This window comes from Polypterus senegalus, chromosome 12, assembly GCF_016835505.1.
Source record: "Polypterus senegalus isolate Bchr_013 chromosome 12, ASM1683550v1, whole genome shotgun sequence".
Classification (NCBI taxonomy): Eukaryota; Metazoa; Chordata; class Cladistia; order Polypteriformes; family Polypteridae; genus Polypterus; species Polypterus senegalus.
In genome coordinates, this window is record NC_053165.1 from 110,157,484 (window position 1) to 110,173,835 (window position 16,352).

General features: G+C 38.0%; 1 protein-coding gene across 3 annotated transcripts in view; it reads left to right on the forward strand.

Moving 5' to 3' along the window:
• cadm4 (cell adhesion molecule 4) overlaps positions 1 to 16,352 on the forward strand; it is a 734,387-nt gene that overhangs the window by 348,522 nt on the left and 369,513 nt on the right. For all 3 annotated transcript variants that reach the window (XM_039773253.1, XM_039773252.1, XM_039773254.1), the window contains exon 2: positions 16,154 to 16,300. In XM_039773253.1, the coding sequence (XP_039629187.1) occupies positions 16,154 to 16,300 (147 nt within the window). The remainder of the gene's footprint in view (positions 1 to 16,153; positions 16,301 to 16,352) is intronic.

Below are 16,352 nucleotides of genomic sequence, written 5' to 3' on the forward strand. Positions count from 1 at the left end.
GTGCGACTTTGTGAATTTGAGCTTTAGAGTTTCTCCAACACTCTATATCACTCGATCAACTTCCTTTTGTTGTTCACACCACTGTTTAAACCAACAAAAAGCAAGTTTTTCCTTGCCTCCACTTGGTATTCGCTGAAATTCTTCTATTTTCCCTTGTGCTTTTTCCATTGTTTTTTCACAGAAGGCTGAGCTTAAGGGCTATTTATATTGATTTGCATTTTCAAAGAGGTGTAATTCAGGGAGGAGACGGGGCAGGACAGCAGCCGCGTGCACGTGCGTTACTTTTCACGCTGACCGGGATTTATGTAGCGGAAGAACTTGGAAGTTGCTGTTCACACAGATTTATGCATCTGGATTTGTTTGTGCGTACGAACATTTCCGCTTTTGTCTGTACGCCATGTTATAGTGTGAATTCTACGCACGGCATTATGCATGAGGCCCCTGGTCTTTACTAATGTGAAAGAAATATATCAAGCTTTTTGGCCTAAACATACTTATTCAGAGGTCAAACCTGTCAGCTTCTGGTACATAAATGCCTTGTGAATTAATACACAGCCACTATACATTAGAAGAAAACTAAAAATGTTTTCTGTTGAGGTTTTACATGATGTGCTTTTGCTGTGATCTTCTCGATGCTGGTACTGATTTTGATAACCATTCTTCTAGGTATACCTATAAGTATGTGTTTTTTACTGGGCAGCTCGATGTGTGCTAATACTGCAACCTAGATTTCACTGGGACACATGGAGAGTTTGCACATCCAGCAAGTCTTTTTAGATGGTCCTATTTACAGTAGTTACTTCATATCTTTCTCCATGCTACTGAAAGCTCAGAGGCACTTCAAGAACAAAGATAGTGTGATGCCGAAGGATTGTTAGTGATTATAGTGAAAGCTATAAACAGTCCTTGCACAAAGGCGCTCTGACTGGTTTGTATTATGTTTCTTCTCCTTTATAACTCTGCTGCAAAATGGTCATTAGTCACAGACTGGCAGATAGAAGCATTTTGTGGAGCCCAACATTTTCCTCTCTTTGAATCTCATTAACTCAAGTGTCTACAGATCGCTGTGTTATAAAGCTAAGCAGGAATAACCAAGCCATTTATGCTGTCATAATGTACAGCAAGTGTTTGCATAGAACTAATTGTTGACTCATCTGATCCATTGTTATGTGCTACAAATCTGTAATATCTTCACAACACTAGGGCTGGGGTGGCCTCTTCCTTGTATGTGTGTATGCAGAATTGCCTTTGGAAAACTTTCTAGATGTTGACAGTGAAGCTTATAATTAATATTAGAAAAACAAAAGGTTAACTTGGCACTCAAATATGGCCTCTCGTCTCTGTGAGTACAACATAAGTGTTCAATGATGAATTGTGGTTTTATTTGTGATTTCTATGCTGTTGAAATCCAGCAGTTAAGAATAATGGTTTCCTAAACTTCCAGTGTCTGTGAAGTAAGGTTATTATTATCCTTAGTAAAAACTGTGGCTAACATGATTAAAAAACTCATTTATCGAAATAAAACCAAAACTAAAGAGCTGAGTGAAAAACAAAAGCTATATTGAAATTAAAACCACATACTCAAAACTAATTGAAATAAAATTGAAATGGGTAGAAGCAAAAATCTGTTGTTACATTCTTTTAAATAAACCAATTAACGGTAGCCAACTGTTGAGTGTACCTCTTTTTCACTAATTAGTTATACAATACATGGATCCATAACTTAAAGAGCATAACAGTTGCTGGCTAGCTGGCATGCTTTTGAAAATAAAGAATTGGTTGTAAATGAAAAAATATCTTCTGGGTGTGTGTTGAGAATGACACTGACAGTAACCAGAGCAAATGAATAACTGATGGAGACGGTCAGGTTTGTGGAGCTCAGTTAAAGGGAAACTGACATATTAAACGCTGCCTTCATAAAGATGTTGAGGACCATGACATGCTGACTTGACACAAATCTACCAAAGAAGGGAACATGAAAGGCTACATAGGTCAAGAAACTCTAAATTTGTCTCTGCAGAAAGCTGCTATATGGTCACCTTTGTTGGTTGAACAGGACAAAAAAGAAAGTGCACTAACACGGCTATTGACATCTAGAAGGTTGGTGAGTTACCTGCTTTCATTGGGTGCTGTGAAGCTTAAAATTAAACAAGTGGACACTGCTCATCTGTGAGTGAGACTTATTTACAAGACAATCTCAAGATCTTTTCGGTATAAATGGCTAGAGTAACAAGGAGTTCACTGCATGCTATATGAGCATATCAGTATATTTCTACAATCTATGGACTCAAGAGGCATAGCATGCATTTCTTAATCTTCATCATATACCCTCTTTAAGGTAAAATTAAAGCTAATCTAAATAAAAATAAAAGTTAGTTGAAGCAAGGACCATAAATAAAAGGTAAAAAAGAACTGGGACAAGTTAAACCGAAACTAAACTGAAAATGAAATGGCAGATGAGGCTCATTTTTTGCTTGCCTAAGTTTTAGTCGATCAGTGGCTCTTTCTCATAGAGTCATTGAATGGCTGAATAAATGTATATCTGCAAATAAAAAAATGAGGTAAAGTTTATAATGGAAAAGAAAGTTAGACCCACAGCTTTGTCTCTGTATAGCGTTTATCACGCGTGTCCTGTTTGAAGGCTTTATCAGAAATTCTGTGTCTCTAACCTTCTTTTCTATTTTTTCTGCATTGAAACCTTATCTATTTTTTTCACTGCCTGTCTCTTTTTATGTGGACTTTTCATTATGTACAGTATATTCAGGAAGAAACATTTATACAAGACAGCTCCGTGGAAGAATTACTTTTGGTCGGCTTTTGTGCTTGTAGACTATGTAAGGATCTCGAGGACAGCATGGAAAGGAAACCAGAGTCCTGCAACGTAGATGTCGCATTTGAATGTGATTTTCTGTGAGACGTCTTGCTTTCCGATGTTAGGTTTAAAAGCTTTGGAAAGTGAGTACTTAATTTTGGAGCAATTCCTATCAACATGGAACGTTAAGGCTCCTGAGTGAGGGAAGTGACATTTGAATGAGAAAAGTCATCCTTTGCAAGAAAGAAACCTTTTAGTCTAGCATATTTTAGCCTTTATCTACATGAAATGACCCACCATATGAACTCAAGCAGAGGAGAAAGCAGGTGCCCTCATCCAAATATCCTCTCTTATTGCTTATTTTACACAATGAATGGCCTCAGACCTTTAGACAAAATATAATATTGAAGAAAAGGATCGTGATTAAAAAGAGCACAGTTTTAAATCACAGATTTTCATTCATTGAACAAACCTATCTAACACACTTACAGCCCATTTGATAAAGTAATTGCCCCCTTACTTACAATATTTAGTTGCAGCACCATTAGCTGCACAATTACAAATACGCATTCCCTGTAACTTGATATTAATCTTTCACATCTCTGTTGAGGAATTTTAGCTCTGTCTTCTTTGCTCTAATTTCGACACATTGGTAGGACTGTAAATGTGAAGCTCATTCCAGGTCCTGCCATAGCATCTCTATTGGGTTCAGGTCAGGACTGTGACTAGCCCACTCCAAAACTTTAATTTTGTTTCTGCTGAGCCATTCTACTGTTGACTTGCCTTTATGTTTTGGGTCATCGTCCTGCTGCACAACTCAGTTTTGAGGTTATGAACATTCTTAAGAATGTTATGGTAAAGTACAGAATTCATGGGTCCTTCAATAATGGCAAGTCCACCAGGTCCTGAGGCAGACATGTATTCCCACATCATGACACTACCACCCCTATGTTTTACGTTAGGCATAATGTTCTTACGGTCAAATGCGGTTATTAATTTTACGCAAGACTTAATGGGGCTTGTGTCATCCAAAGAGTTTCACTTTTGATTCATCTTTCCACAGAAATGTATTCCAAAGTACCTGAGGGTCATTCTTTGCAGATGTGAGAAGAGCACTGATGTTACTGTTGGATAGTAAAGGTTTCCTTACTACTCTCCCATGAGTCCTATTTTTATTCAGTCAGTTACCACAAAGTCATGAACACTGACCTTACTAGAGGCTGGAGAGGCCTGCAGTTCCTTCGATGTTTCTCTGGTAACCTCTGTCACTTCTTAAATAAGTTGTTGCTGTGATCTTATGGTAATCTGGCAGGCCAGTCTATTCTGGGAAAATTCATCATTGTTACAAATGTTACACATGTAGAGATAATGGCTGTCACTGTGGTGCAGTGGGGCCCCAGAACCTTAGAAATGGCTCTGTATCCTATCCTGACTGGTACGTTTCCTCATCTCTTCTGGAATTTTCTTTGACTGAGGCATAGTGTTCTTCCAGAAACCTTATGATGACTGCTTCACTCTCATAATAAGGGTCAATATAGGACTGGCTGCAATCAGTTCTGGCTGTGTTCAGTGAGCGGAGTCTAATTATCAACTCAAATTAGTCCGCCGTTTGAGTGAGTAGGTAAGGGGGCAAGTACCTTTCCAAACAGGCAGTGCAGATGTTGGATAGCTTTATTACTTAACTTACTTAGCAAGGAGCAACTAAGAAACAGTGCTATATGATTACTTTGGTTTCCTGGATTTCATATTCCATTTTGTCCTAAGATCTGAAATGATTCATTGTGCAATAGGGTATATCATGAAGGGGATGAATACCTTTTCCCCGCATTATAGGTTGTGTTAGCTTAACTGTACCACTCCATGGTGCTCCAAATTAAAATTAGGTTTTTGCTGTCTACTTGTGGAGTGGTGGCTCTGAGGCTAGGGGTCTGCACTGGTAATCTGAAGGTTGCCGGTTAAAATCCCGTAAACGCCAACAGTGACTCTACTTCGTTGAACCCTTGAGCAAGGCCCATAACCTTCAATTTCTCTGTCCTCAGTATGACGTTTATCTGCATCCAACCCTGCAAGTAGGCCCACCAACCTGCAGGGAAAAACCTGTGGGTTGGTGGCAGAACTGGCACTCCAGCCACCGTAAAACACCTCACACTGTTTTTATTCCATCTGAACTAGTGTGGTGCTGCATGACTACACTCAAATCCTAATCTGGGATCCTGAGTTGGTTTCTCATGTGGTGGGTGCAGCAATGTGCTCTATCAGCGTGTGCTCCTAAATTCTCTGTCTATTTTCTCTCTTGCAATCCAGCTAAGACAGCTCATGTTAGCTCTAGTTGTGTTGTTTTTTTTGGCGCAGACCAGTTGCAGTTCAGTTGGGCAAACATCTCGTCTGTTTAAATTCCATATTATCTCATTCTCATCTCTGACTTTCTGCCCACTTGTCTTGCTAAGGATTGAGATGGTTTCCAAACTGATCAGGTCTGACAAGACTTCCTTTCCCCACTTGCAATCTTCAGCTCCTGCTTGGTTCTGTCAAGACATTAGAGATGTAGCCAGTCCAGTCTCTTCATATTTACATGAGTCAGTCTGGCACTTTGGAGTAAGCTCCTGGTCTAATGAAGAAGGCTAAGGGACAGTGGGAGCTCAAAACAGAGAAAACAGTGGCTCATGCCTGTACAGTGACCTTGCCCAAGTTTTACTCAGCGGTCCGTGTGTTTATTTCTGTACGGTTGTGGAATAATCAAGGAAGGGAAGGAAGGCAACAAAAATATTTACCAACGGGAAAGATGACATGCTTGCACCCGAGTTTCTAGGCTTCCATGGTGCTATAGCACTAGTTTTAGTTTTATTCCTTTCCTTTCTAGTGACCGTCACTGTACCTCACTGGAAAAAGCTCATTGGGATTTGGCAAAAGAGCATTCTAGAGCTTTGTTTTTCCCCTACAACAGAGAACTTTGCATCTGCATATGAAAGTGATTGACAGGTATACTGCAAGGAGACTGAATATTAATGAATGTCAAAGATTTTTCTTTTAATACCTCTCAGCAGTTTCAGCTGCTTCCTCCGGCAGAAAGACCTCTGGGATGATTTGATTAGACCATTGTTGGTATGCGTCACATTTACCAGCTATGGAAGGGTTTGTCAATTTACACATTCATCTATTTGCTTAAATCTGCTGCACTTGGGGGTTCTGGAATCTGATTTGGACACAATTTGGGAATCAAGCCTGGACATGACACACTCACGCACATCTGCATTTATTCATTCTGGGCCAGTCTGAGAAATGCCAGTTAACTTAACTTATATGTATTTCGGATATGGGAGGAAGTTTGAACACCTGCGAAAAACTCAAACATGGGAGTCGTAGCCAGGTAGTGAATTGAACCCAGACTAGTCAAGTGATCTCTCTATTACTAGTCGAGTAACTCTGTTGCTTCATGGTCTTATGCTGTAAGCACCCCTTATATAGCCATGTATAGTGCCTCTCTCACACAAGATGGTAGAAACACATTGCTCTGGAAGGGAAGTGACATGGAGATTAAATTATTATTTATCTCGTCCTTATTGTGGTTATCAGCAGCGGATGTTGACAGTGATGATCACATGCCCTACAGTTGTCTGCTTTGGACTGAAGGCACCTACAGTAGCTAGGGCACTGCGGACTCAGAACAAGTCCTCTTCTGATCTGAAAAACGAAAGCGGTGGATTAAACTGTGACTGGCTGGACTTTTTAATTCATTTGCCTGGCCGCATCTTACTCAATACATTCTGGGATAATGGATTGCAGTGACTGATTACTCTCACCTCACTCATTAACCGAGACCTTTCTTTCTCTGTTTTCCTTTAAACACTGAATGTGGATTACGTGACTTTGGTGGCAATATGCCTTAGACTTGGCAGCATTTGTAACTCTGGGACCTCAGTACTCAGATGTGTATCTGACACAGCACTTAAAAGCATCAATGGTCACTTAAACCCATTATCTTATATAATGCAAACTTTTAATTTTTATCATGAGTGTAGGTCTGTAAGGTACAACAGCAAAATATTGGGTAAGTTTATAACAAACTTTAGTTGTAGATGAAAATGATCATTTCAGGGGACAGGATTTCTATTGCTTGTGGAAGAAAATCATTAAATGAAAATCATAAGGGCACCTTGTTTATTATCTTTGCTTTCTTTATACTTGTATGTATATATATATATACATTATGTTTATGTGTATTTTGCATTAACAGCTTTGGCATATACAGTTAGAATTTAATGTGTTTATATACTTTTTTATGCTAACAAATTTTGGCATTAAACATTATAATCAGATGGTGTCTATGACCTGTTTTTTATATCAGAATGTTGCTGCCCATGTTTCATATTTATTGATTTTCCCAAAGCTAAGTCAGGTGGAGAAAATTAATTGGTAAAGGTTTACCAACTTCTTAAAGCAATCAGGGATTTATGTTGTCTGCTCTCTGTGACTTATTTGATTTTAAATTTCTTCAGTCTGTCTAATACATTAATCACTGATCTCTAGATTATTTTGCATTGAAGCTGTCTGCATATTTTAAACCATCACAAAAACAACAACAACTAAAAAATAGCAAACTAAGGACTTTTACAGTAATTACATGCAATTTACTTGTCGCATGTTATTTCCCATTGCCTTTCTCATTAAAAATATACAGAGACAAGGAGTATACTTGTAAAGCAGGCTACATCAAAAGAACAAGGAGAATTTAAAAGGGAAGAGTATCTGATTTCACATATCGAGTAAATGTCAAGTTTTAAAAGCAAGAGTGGAAATATATACAGCACTGTTTATGCTACATGGCCCCATGCTTAATCTGAAATATGATGTGTCTTCCCTATCTTATGGCCCTCAGTGTGTATGAGGTCAGAAGCCACAAAAACACAGTGACAGTAGAGGACATCATATTCAGAAAAACGGTGTTTAAGAAATTAGACTCAATTATAACGCCATTCATCTGGAGATTGATACAGCCTCTCATTGAAAAGGCGACTCTACAAAGATCTGAAGCAGAAGGTGGCATGGCACTACTTCACTTTCAGTATTACTACCGGGCAGCAAATATACGTATAATATAATTTTGGATATCAGCTGAAATTTATGAACTTATGCAATGGGAAACAAATCCAATTCTAAGTCTTCCTTGTAAAGTATCTATCTATCTATCTATCTATCTATCTATCTATCTATCTATCTATCTATCTATCTATCTATCTATCTATACCCTCATTTCTGCTCCACTCAATATTCAATTTATCAACAATCCACTCATCCACCAACTATTTAAAGTACGGAACTAATGCTGGACACATGTTAAGGTAGAGAAGCTCTTATCTGTTGCTCCTATACACAATAATCCCCTGTTTCCACCTACTTAGTGCTTATCTTATATTAAACACTAGGGATTAAGACACTTAGAGATGATCTTTATATAGACAACATAACTGCATCTTATTAACACTTATGCTCTAAATTTAACTTTACAGCTACACATGTTTTTCCTAAATGCAAATTACATTTTCTTTTAAAAGAAAACCTACCCAACTTTTCACTTCTCACACCTATATAAATCCCGAAAGCCACTGATTAATCTTGATGTTTACTTAGACAGCATGTTAACAATATATGAAACATACTAGCAAATTGTGCTTGCGAAACGTTAGCAACAATAAAAGCATTAATGAAATGATGATAAAGGAGAGAAGAACATCACACGTTACAGTAAGAAAGCAGATTATTTAAATAAGTAGTGACTTGTGAAAGGACTCAATATTAGATAGATAGATAGATAGATAGATAGATAGATAGATAGATAGATAGATAGATAGATAGATACTTTATTAATCCCTTAAAATAGTCCCATAATTAGTATGTGATGTTCTAGTCACTTACAACAGCATGAATATTTACAATAGAAAGTCTAACATGAACAGGTTAACAGAACATACTGGATAAGAAGGGAATGTAGGGCACATGTCAGTCAGTATGTGTGAAGTGTGACTCTCAGGTAATGTAGTATACCGACGTCTGTAAGATTTGTCGGATGTTTCTGCTTCTGTGCGTTGGTGTGAGTATGTACGCCGGCAAGATCATTTCTGTTGGTCGCAGCTAAGCTGTATGTGCCTTTTCATTTTATTGGGAGGCATACACTCAAGTGAAGGAAAAAGGAGGTGTAAAATGGTAGTGTCGTAATGCAGTTTTAGTGTGTAACAAAGCATGCACATTGAAGAATTGAAGACTTGAAGACCAGAACTCTGCCAGGAACATGGATTCCTCGCTATTGTTGTGGAAGGATATAGTAATTGTGGCAACTGTTGTTTATATCGGGCATGAACGGACAGAAGCGGAAATAATATAAGGATTTCAAAAATTTTCCTTTTCAAAGATCCTAGGAAATGGTGGGAAAGGGATCTGTGTGGATGAAAATTATGAATACAGACACCCCCCACTGGAATACCCTGATTTCAGCAATAAAACACAGGCAGTAAAAATCATCAGTCGTTATTGTTTTTCTAAATCTCAGAAGAGGCAAAAAGCATCATATCAGAGATTTTGCAAAGAAAAAACTGTCTTCTGTGCTATATTTATACAATCCATTGATTAGATCACTATTCTTTAAAAGAAATTTGTTACAAATTCAGAAAACTTTTAACATGATTGGTTACACCTAGTTGCTAACATTATGATCCAGCTGGGTACAAAAACAGGAAACTTATAAGTATTATAGAAGAAAGGCTATGCCATTAATATAACATTTTGGTTTTATAAAATACATTTATCATAGTGAATAATAAAATAACAGCATCAGCTTTTAAGCATAAGCTCAGAAGGATATGAGACTCAGATACATGCCAGGTGCACAGGGTTCAAATTCAACTCTTACACCTGTCTGTTGATATCTCTGGAAAGGAGTAATACTCAGCCATACATACAATACACTCAAGTTCAGTATGTGCCAAAGTATTCCATAATTCAACTGAACATCTTTGATTGATCACATTTATCTCATTTAAAATGCACCAAGGGTAAGACCCAACCTGAGGATGTTACCATCTAGCTCCTGCATCACTAGACCATATGTTTTAGGAATGCACTAAATTAATATCATTTTTCACAAAAATGTCTACATACTTCTCAAACACCCTTGGTGTTTCAAACACTTCTAATCCATTAATGGTGATGTTTGGTGTAGTCCCAGCTGTCATTAGAGAACATAGGAAGAAATCAATTGTAATTTTTGTGACCACAACTACTAGCATGCAGATTCTTTTTCTTAACTGGAAGAATACCAAATACACCTTTTGTAACTCAGTGGGTAAGCGATGTTCTGTATTATTTCAAATTAGAAAAAATCCAACTCTGTCTTGCAGGATATGCCCAAACCTTTTTAAAACATGACAAGAATTCATGAATATTTTAGAATAACAATGATGGACCTGTGAATGACTTCCTTATGCTATTAACTGTATTAATTAACATTTGAAAAGGTAATTTTTTTTTTGTTTGGTTCATGTATCTCTTCTTTTTCCCTTTGTCTTGGGTGGGGTGGGGGGATTAATCATGTACTGCTTTTTTGTTTTTCTGTTTTGTCCTTTGTTTTCTGCTTGTTCATTTCAAAGTAAATGATTGTATCTGTTATGTTATTGTTATGTTTGATTCAGTAGCATGCCAGTGTAATATTCTGGTTTTCAAAAATAAAATATTTAAAGAAAAAGAGACGGTAACAAATGCATAAGCATACATTGAATTAATCCAGGACAGACAGACACGGGTCCTAAACTGCAATGGGAAAATCAAGAAGTAAGCAAACAATAAGACAATTCAGAGGATCTAAGGCTAAACTAGGAAAAAAATCATCAGCATACAGTATGGCTACTTTGAAGTCAGTCTTTAAATTTCTTTCCAAATCTTCCTTTGTGCACATTGGTGTCCTGACTCAGCAGAAAAACAGATAACTAATGTCTTGAATTAAAGCAAGGCAAAGCAAATAAAAATAAAATAAAACTAAGCGCCTGAAACCCAAACAAGAGGCAAAAATCATAGTCACTATTCAGGCAAGAAGTCAAAAACTGGGCAAGACACGAAAATAATCACAAAGAGAATTCAATAAAGGTTTTGAAGGGTTTATCTTCACATCAAATAAGGCTCAATGCAAGCATTGACCTTTAATCCCATCTGCTGATTAAATCAAGGTCACGACCCTGGAGACCACACCCCTAGAAAAGCAGGACGCCACCCTGACAATGGTACACAAAATGGATTCCATAACAGGAAAAGACTATAAGACCTTTAAACTTCAGCCCTAAATTAATTTTAAATCTGGGCTGCAGAAACAGGCTTTGAATTCAACTGAAAAGCAGAAACATGCCCAAGGCAATAAAAAAATGTGAAAAAGTAGCTCAACTGAACTAGAGTGCAGCCTTCATGTAATATTGACCTGCTTAACTACTCTCTCCGCTCCCTTTAATATCTGACCTGTAGAGGTGGGGCTGAGGGCACGTGGTCAGCAGGTGGTCCACATGAAAACAGGACCTGGTCACAGTATAAAGCTGTACTATGCCCACTCATAGTTAACTTACTTAACTTTTGTTTTTAGATTCTTGATTTCCAGTGGAAACTAAGAATTTTGGATAACTGAAACATCTCCTACCAAAACCTATTAAAGTTTTTCTCTGTATTCTGTTTTAATTTTTATTCAACAACTAGGGGGTTCGCCCCCTACATCTCCGCCGCTCACGTTGTGAAGAGGGAGGCTGAACGCACCCCAAGGAGACGCAGTTGCTCCTCTAAAACCCCCTCTTAAACGATGATACAATGGGAAACAAAGAAAGTTTTTTTTTACCTCCTCTTTGCTCGATCAGCTGCTAGCTTGCTGGTGCTACTGTGCTGCATGATCTGCATTTCGCACAGCGCTTCGTACATTTAACAGCCTGTACAGCAGCTGTCCTACTCTTTGTCTTTTATTTCCGGCCCAGCCTGTTAAATCTCTTGGCACAAAGTTTCGTCTCGCGGGACGTGAGTTCTTGATATTTTTTAGTTTAGAACTTAAAAACAGAATAAGAATCTGAAAATCTAACAGCATCACATTATAGTTCAATAAATCAGGTTTTGAAATAATCCCGATTTAAAGTGTGACAAAAAATGTGACACAAAAACATCACTTAAAAGGCTTAGGATATTATATATATAGAGTAGACAATAGCAAATATAATTTTGCATTGCACTTTCATGTCAATAGTGCCACACCACCTCACATGCTCAGTGTAGTAGAACATCTTGCATTTTGTTTTGGCATTTACTTTTGTTGCACTGTCAAATGGTGACTCACATAAGGGACTCTGCTTATGTTTTAAACTGTGTGTCTCTCTGTTTCTATAAAACATTTCCTAGGACAGTATTGGCCTTGTCTGCCTTTTGTTGCTAAGTGACTAAACCAAATGAATCAAAGCAGAAGAAGATCAGTAGAAGTAGTTAGCTAGCCGAAGCACAGGAAACAGAGAAAATGTAAGCATGTGCTGAGCATTCACTTGGGTAGAAGGAATGTTCATTGAGTTCAGTTGAGTAGGTGACTTGCTTTTCATTCATAAGAAGAACAGGGTGGTCCAGATCTAATTGTGCAGATCCAGATCATCTGGATGACTTTGATTTATGTGGGGACGATTCTAGTTCAGCACAAAGACGATTCTTCATGTCGTCAGTTTGCACACTTTTCGATGGTCCGGGATTTTTCGGGTGATTTTCTATGCAATAAACTTAATAAGTTATAGTGTAATGAAAATTGCATAATGAGATCTGGACCATCCTATAGAAGCCTTGAGGTGAAATCCTTTCTACGCTGGCAGCAACAGTGGCCTAGACTTTGATTGCCGCTGGGAACGGACTTCCAGTGTCTCCTCTCTGAAGCAGAGTTATAACCATTTTAGCCACTTGAGTAAAAAAAATGATTATTTAGGCTGGTTTTATAATCTGCTTGTTTTGCGTCATCCACGATAGAAACAGAGCTATGGAAGAAGCCCATCTAATGTCTGTAGAGCTGATAAGTATTTTTAATGGATTAAATATTTTGAAAGGGATATTTCTAAAATGGTGTGCAGTGGTTCTGTAGTGGCCATATTTTATGGAAGATTCTTTTCATACATATCAGAGTGAGGCTGGTTTCTGAAATGTTAAACACTGGATGTTCTTGCACAAACAACTCTTGGTGAGAGAGAAAGGAAAAGGGACATTGACTGATTGGTCATTTTCCCTCAGTGCCGTGGCGGCGCCATCATTTAGGTGAATTACACATTTAGACACGTTAGCTACTGAACTGTCAGTTGGCACAATCATAAGTTTGGCTTGGCCTAGGGTGCAAAATAACCTACCACTGGCATTGCTCACATGAGATTCTTTGTTGAAAACAGGACTTCCAATGTCGACATATTTTCATCTCATGCTCTCGTCTGCCTGTAAAACAGCATTTGTGTTGTGTTGACGTGATCTTGTTTGTTGAACACAAGATTCCCAATGTCGATATATTTTCTTTTCATCTCCTGCTCTCTGTTCTGCCTGTAAAAGAACATTTGTGTTGTGTTGGACTGGAACGAGCCTACTACACATCGCTCTCTATGAATGAGTTTCTGGACAGCTAACACATGGGCTGTGTACATCAGATCAGGTTACATGCAGAGTCCATGGTGGTGTACACACACCCTAAACACTTTGCAACTCATGCCTGAGTGGTATATGAGGCCGAAGCCTTAACTGTATAAATTTGATCACATCCAGCCACTTCCATGGCACTCTCAGGAATGAGCAGCATAGCGCAAAATATGAATGGAAATCTTCAGCTCATTATATTTATGTCTTCTTGCTATACAGGGTCAACTCCCCTTTGTTTATCTTATTCTAGTTGTGAATTTGAAAGAATATTGAAATCTCATTTTTGGGAAAGGTTGAAGTCTTGGGGGACCAGAAAGACAAGGGTGTAAGAAAGGCTAGATTTCCCACCATTTTTTACCCATAATTCAAAAAAATATTTCATGGCCAGTGTATACGAGCCACACTCTGCCAGGATTCATGGATGTGTCGATCCCATCTGCAGATTGTTTCCCCTAAAAGGGTTACACTTCAGAATACCTCAACAAAGGCAAAAAGCTGCGCCAAGGGCTGTGGTCGTGCCAGGACTCAGGATGTGGCACTCTGTACCCAGATAACACCCTGGAAAGAGCTGCTTAAATCTAACAGAGGGTTTTTTGGAAGACCACACAGCAGGCTTTGTATCAAATGGTGGCTATACTGTAGCTTTAGTCATTGCAATCTTTGTCTTCTTAAGCCAGGTCTGATCCTTGGAAGTGGAGGGATGATTGTAGATGACTAAATCTGTCAAAAATTGTCATCTTTGTCTGGTAGTGTTGTAATGCAATCCAACATGTTAATTACACAGCAATGCAATGCATATTCACGTGGTGTATTTAATTCAATTTAATCGTGTCTTAATTAAAAACATATTAACCAAACTGTCACATTCACTCATCAAAGCTGAGAGAGCGAGCTCTAACGAGTGCTGTGTTTTAATCAGTGAACCGTCGGTACATTGGATTTAAACCATTAAATGTTACATTTACAGTAGACACTTCGGATGCAGTCTCCAGATGAAATTGGAGTTAATAGAATTAGCATAGTCAAGTCATTCTGGGCAACTTTTTCTTGCCCTTATAGTTAATGTGCACAGTCACAGCTTTGAGCATCAGGTTTCCCAAATCAAACAAAGTGCATTTTCTCAAGTGATGATTCACCAATCAAAAGACTGTACACGCTACAGTCCGCCCTCTCAGCTTTGACAAGTGAAAATTACAGTTTTAAATTTGAGCTGTATTTCATGTTACATTTGTGGGAATATTGCGGACAAAATTGTATAAATAATTAAGCAACAAAAAGCATCTTCCATGACACATTTATTTACACTCAAATTTCATGCTCTCTAAATTTATTTACACATTTCCCAGTTCATTTATTTATTTAATTTAAAATATTCTTCCATATTGGCACAAATAATATTCTATAGTTATGATGTCGATCAAAACGCTTTTTTATAATCCTTTAAATTTAGAGTGACTTGCTGGCTGCTTAACTAAAAAACTGATCATTTTCATGGTGTGGCTTTTCGTCAGTTACGTTACTTTTGGATAACCATAAAACATATCGTAAAGTCCCAGGTTCCCATTTCACATATTCTTACAAGCATATACACACTGGTTATTTTATCTAAGCTTAAACATGTACATTCTAATGGTAATACTAACTTGCATTTTCTTTTACATTTGCATATCCCCACCAGAACCCCAAACACGTTCATATGAAATGTTGGCCTTTAAGATCTAATGAGCTCATTTGCACCTGCTTGCTGTTCAGTTAGAGAACATTTTGATCACACAATACAGTCAATGTTAGCTTTCCCTTATGGGCTCTGGGCACTCAACTTATTTAATTGAATAATAATCCTTAAATTAAATGCAAGCTGTATTTAGCCTACTGTAAAAGCACATTTTTTGATCTGCTTTACACAAAGGCTGTGTGGTGGAGCAGCCATTCAAATTCCAGCCTTGTGCGTGGTGACAGGATTCAGATTCCAGCCTTGTACCAATCTGTGTAGAGCCTGCATGTTCTCCTTATGTCTGTCCACTCAGTCTGTTTGGTGGTGCAGTAGCTGGTTTTGGTGCCTTATGGTCTGAGAATTCAAACTCCAGCCTGGTTTACATGTTTTCACAGTGTCCACGTGGACGTTCTACTGGTGCTCTGGTAGTCTGCCACATCTCAAATACTACATGCATATTAGGATATTTTTGTAATTATACACTGATTGGCTGTTTGACTGTGCCCCCGTGTCGTTCGATCTATTGGCGATTACTGTGCCATGAGTTACAAGGATAGACTCTGCCTTAATTAGATTATGAGGTTTCAAAGATGGATGAATGAAGGGAATATTACTTATATATTTGCTTGTGCTTTTGATATGTTCTAAATATATGAGGTTTGGTGTTCTAAATATATGAGGTTTGAAAATCAGAAATGTCTTAGGAATTTGAGTAAAATCATTTTCCTGTCAGTGGTCTAAAGTGGTTTACCTATTTAAACAGCCCTGTGTGATTTCAGCGGGTGTATTATTTCTAGACATCATGCTGCATCGGTGAAACGTAAAATATGTGCCATCTACAAATGTCTCTGATTATATTTGTATTTCCTAATAGGCAGCAGAAATTCACCCTGATTGCCTCTTTTTAGTTTGCATGTATTTGATTAATAGAATCCCATTTTCTTTTCCTTTTTTGTCTTTTACAGTTTTGGCACAAGTTGTCCAGGCAGAAAATGTTACAGTCATTGAAGGTGGCACTGCAGAGATCAGCTGCAAACTTCATAACTATGACGGATCAATTGTGGTTATCCAGAACCCAGCTCGACAGACCCTCTTCTTCAATGGAACAAGAGGTAAGCAGGTGGAGACGAGCAGGCTTGGATAGATGGTTATGTACCCCAGACT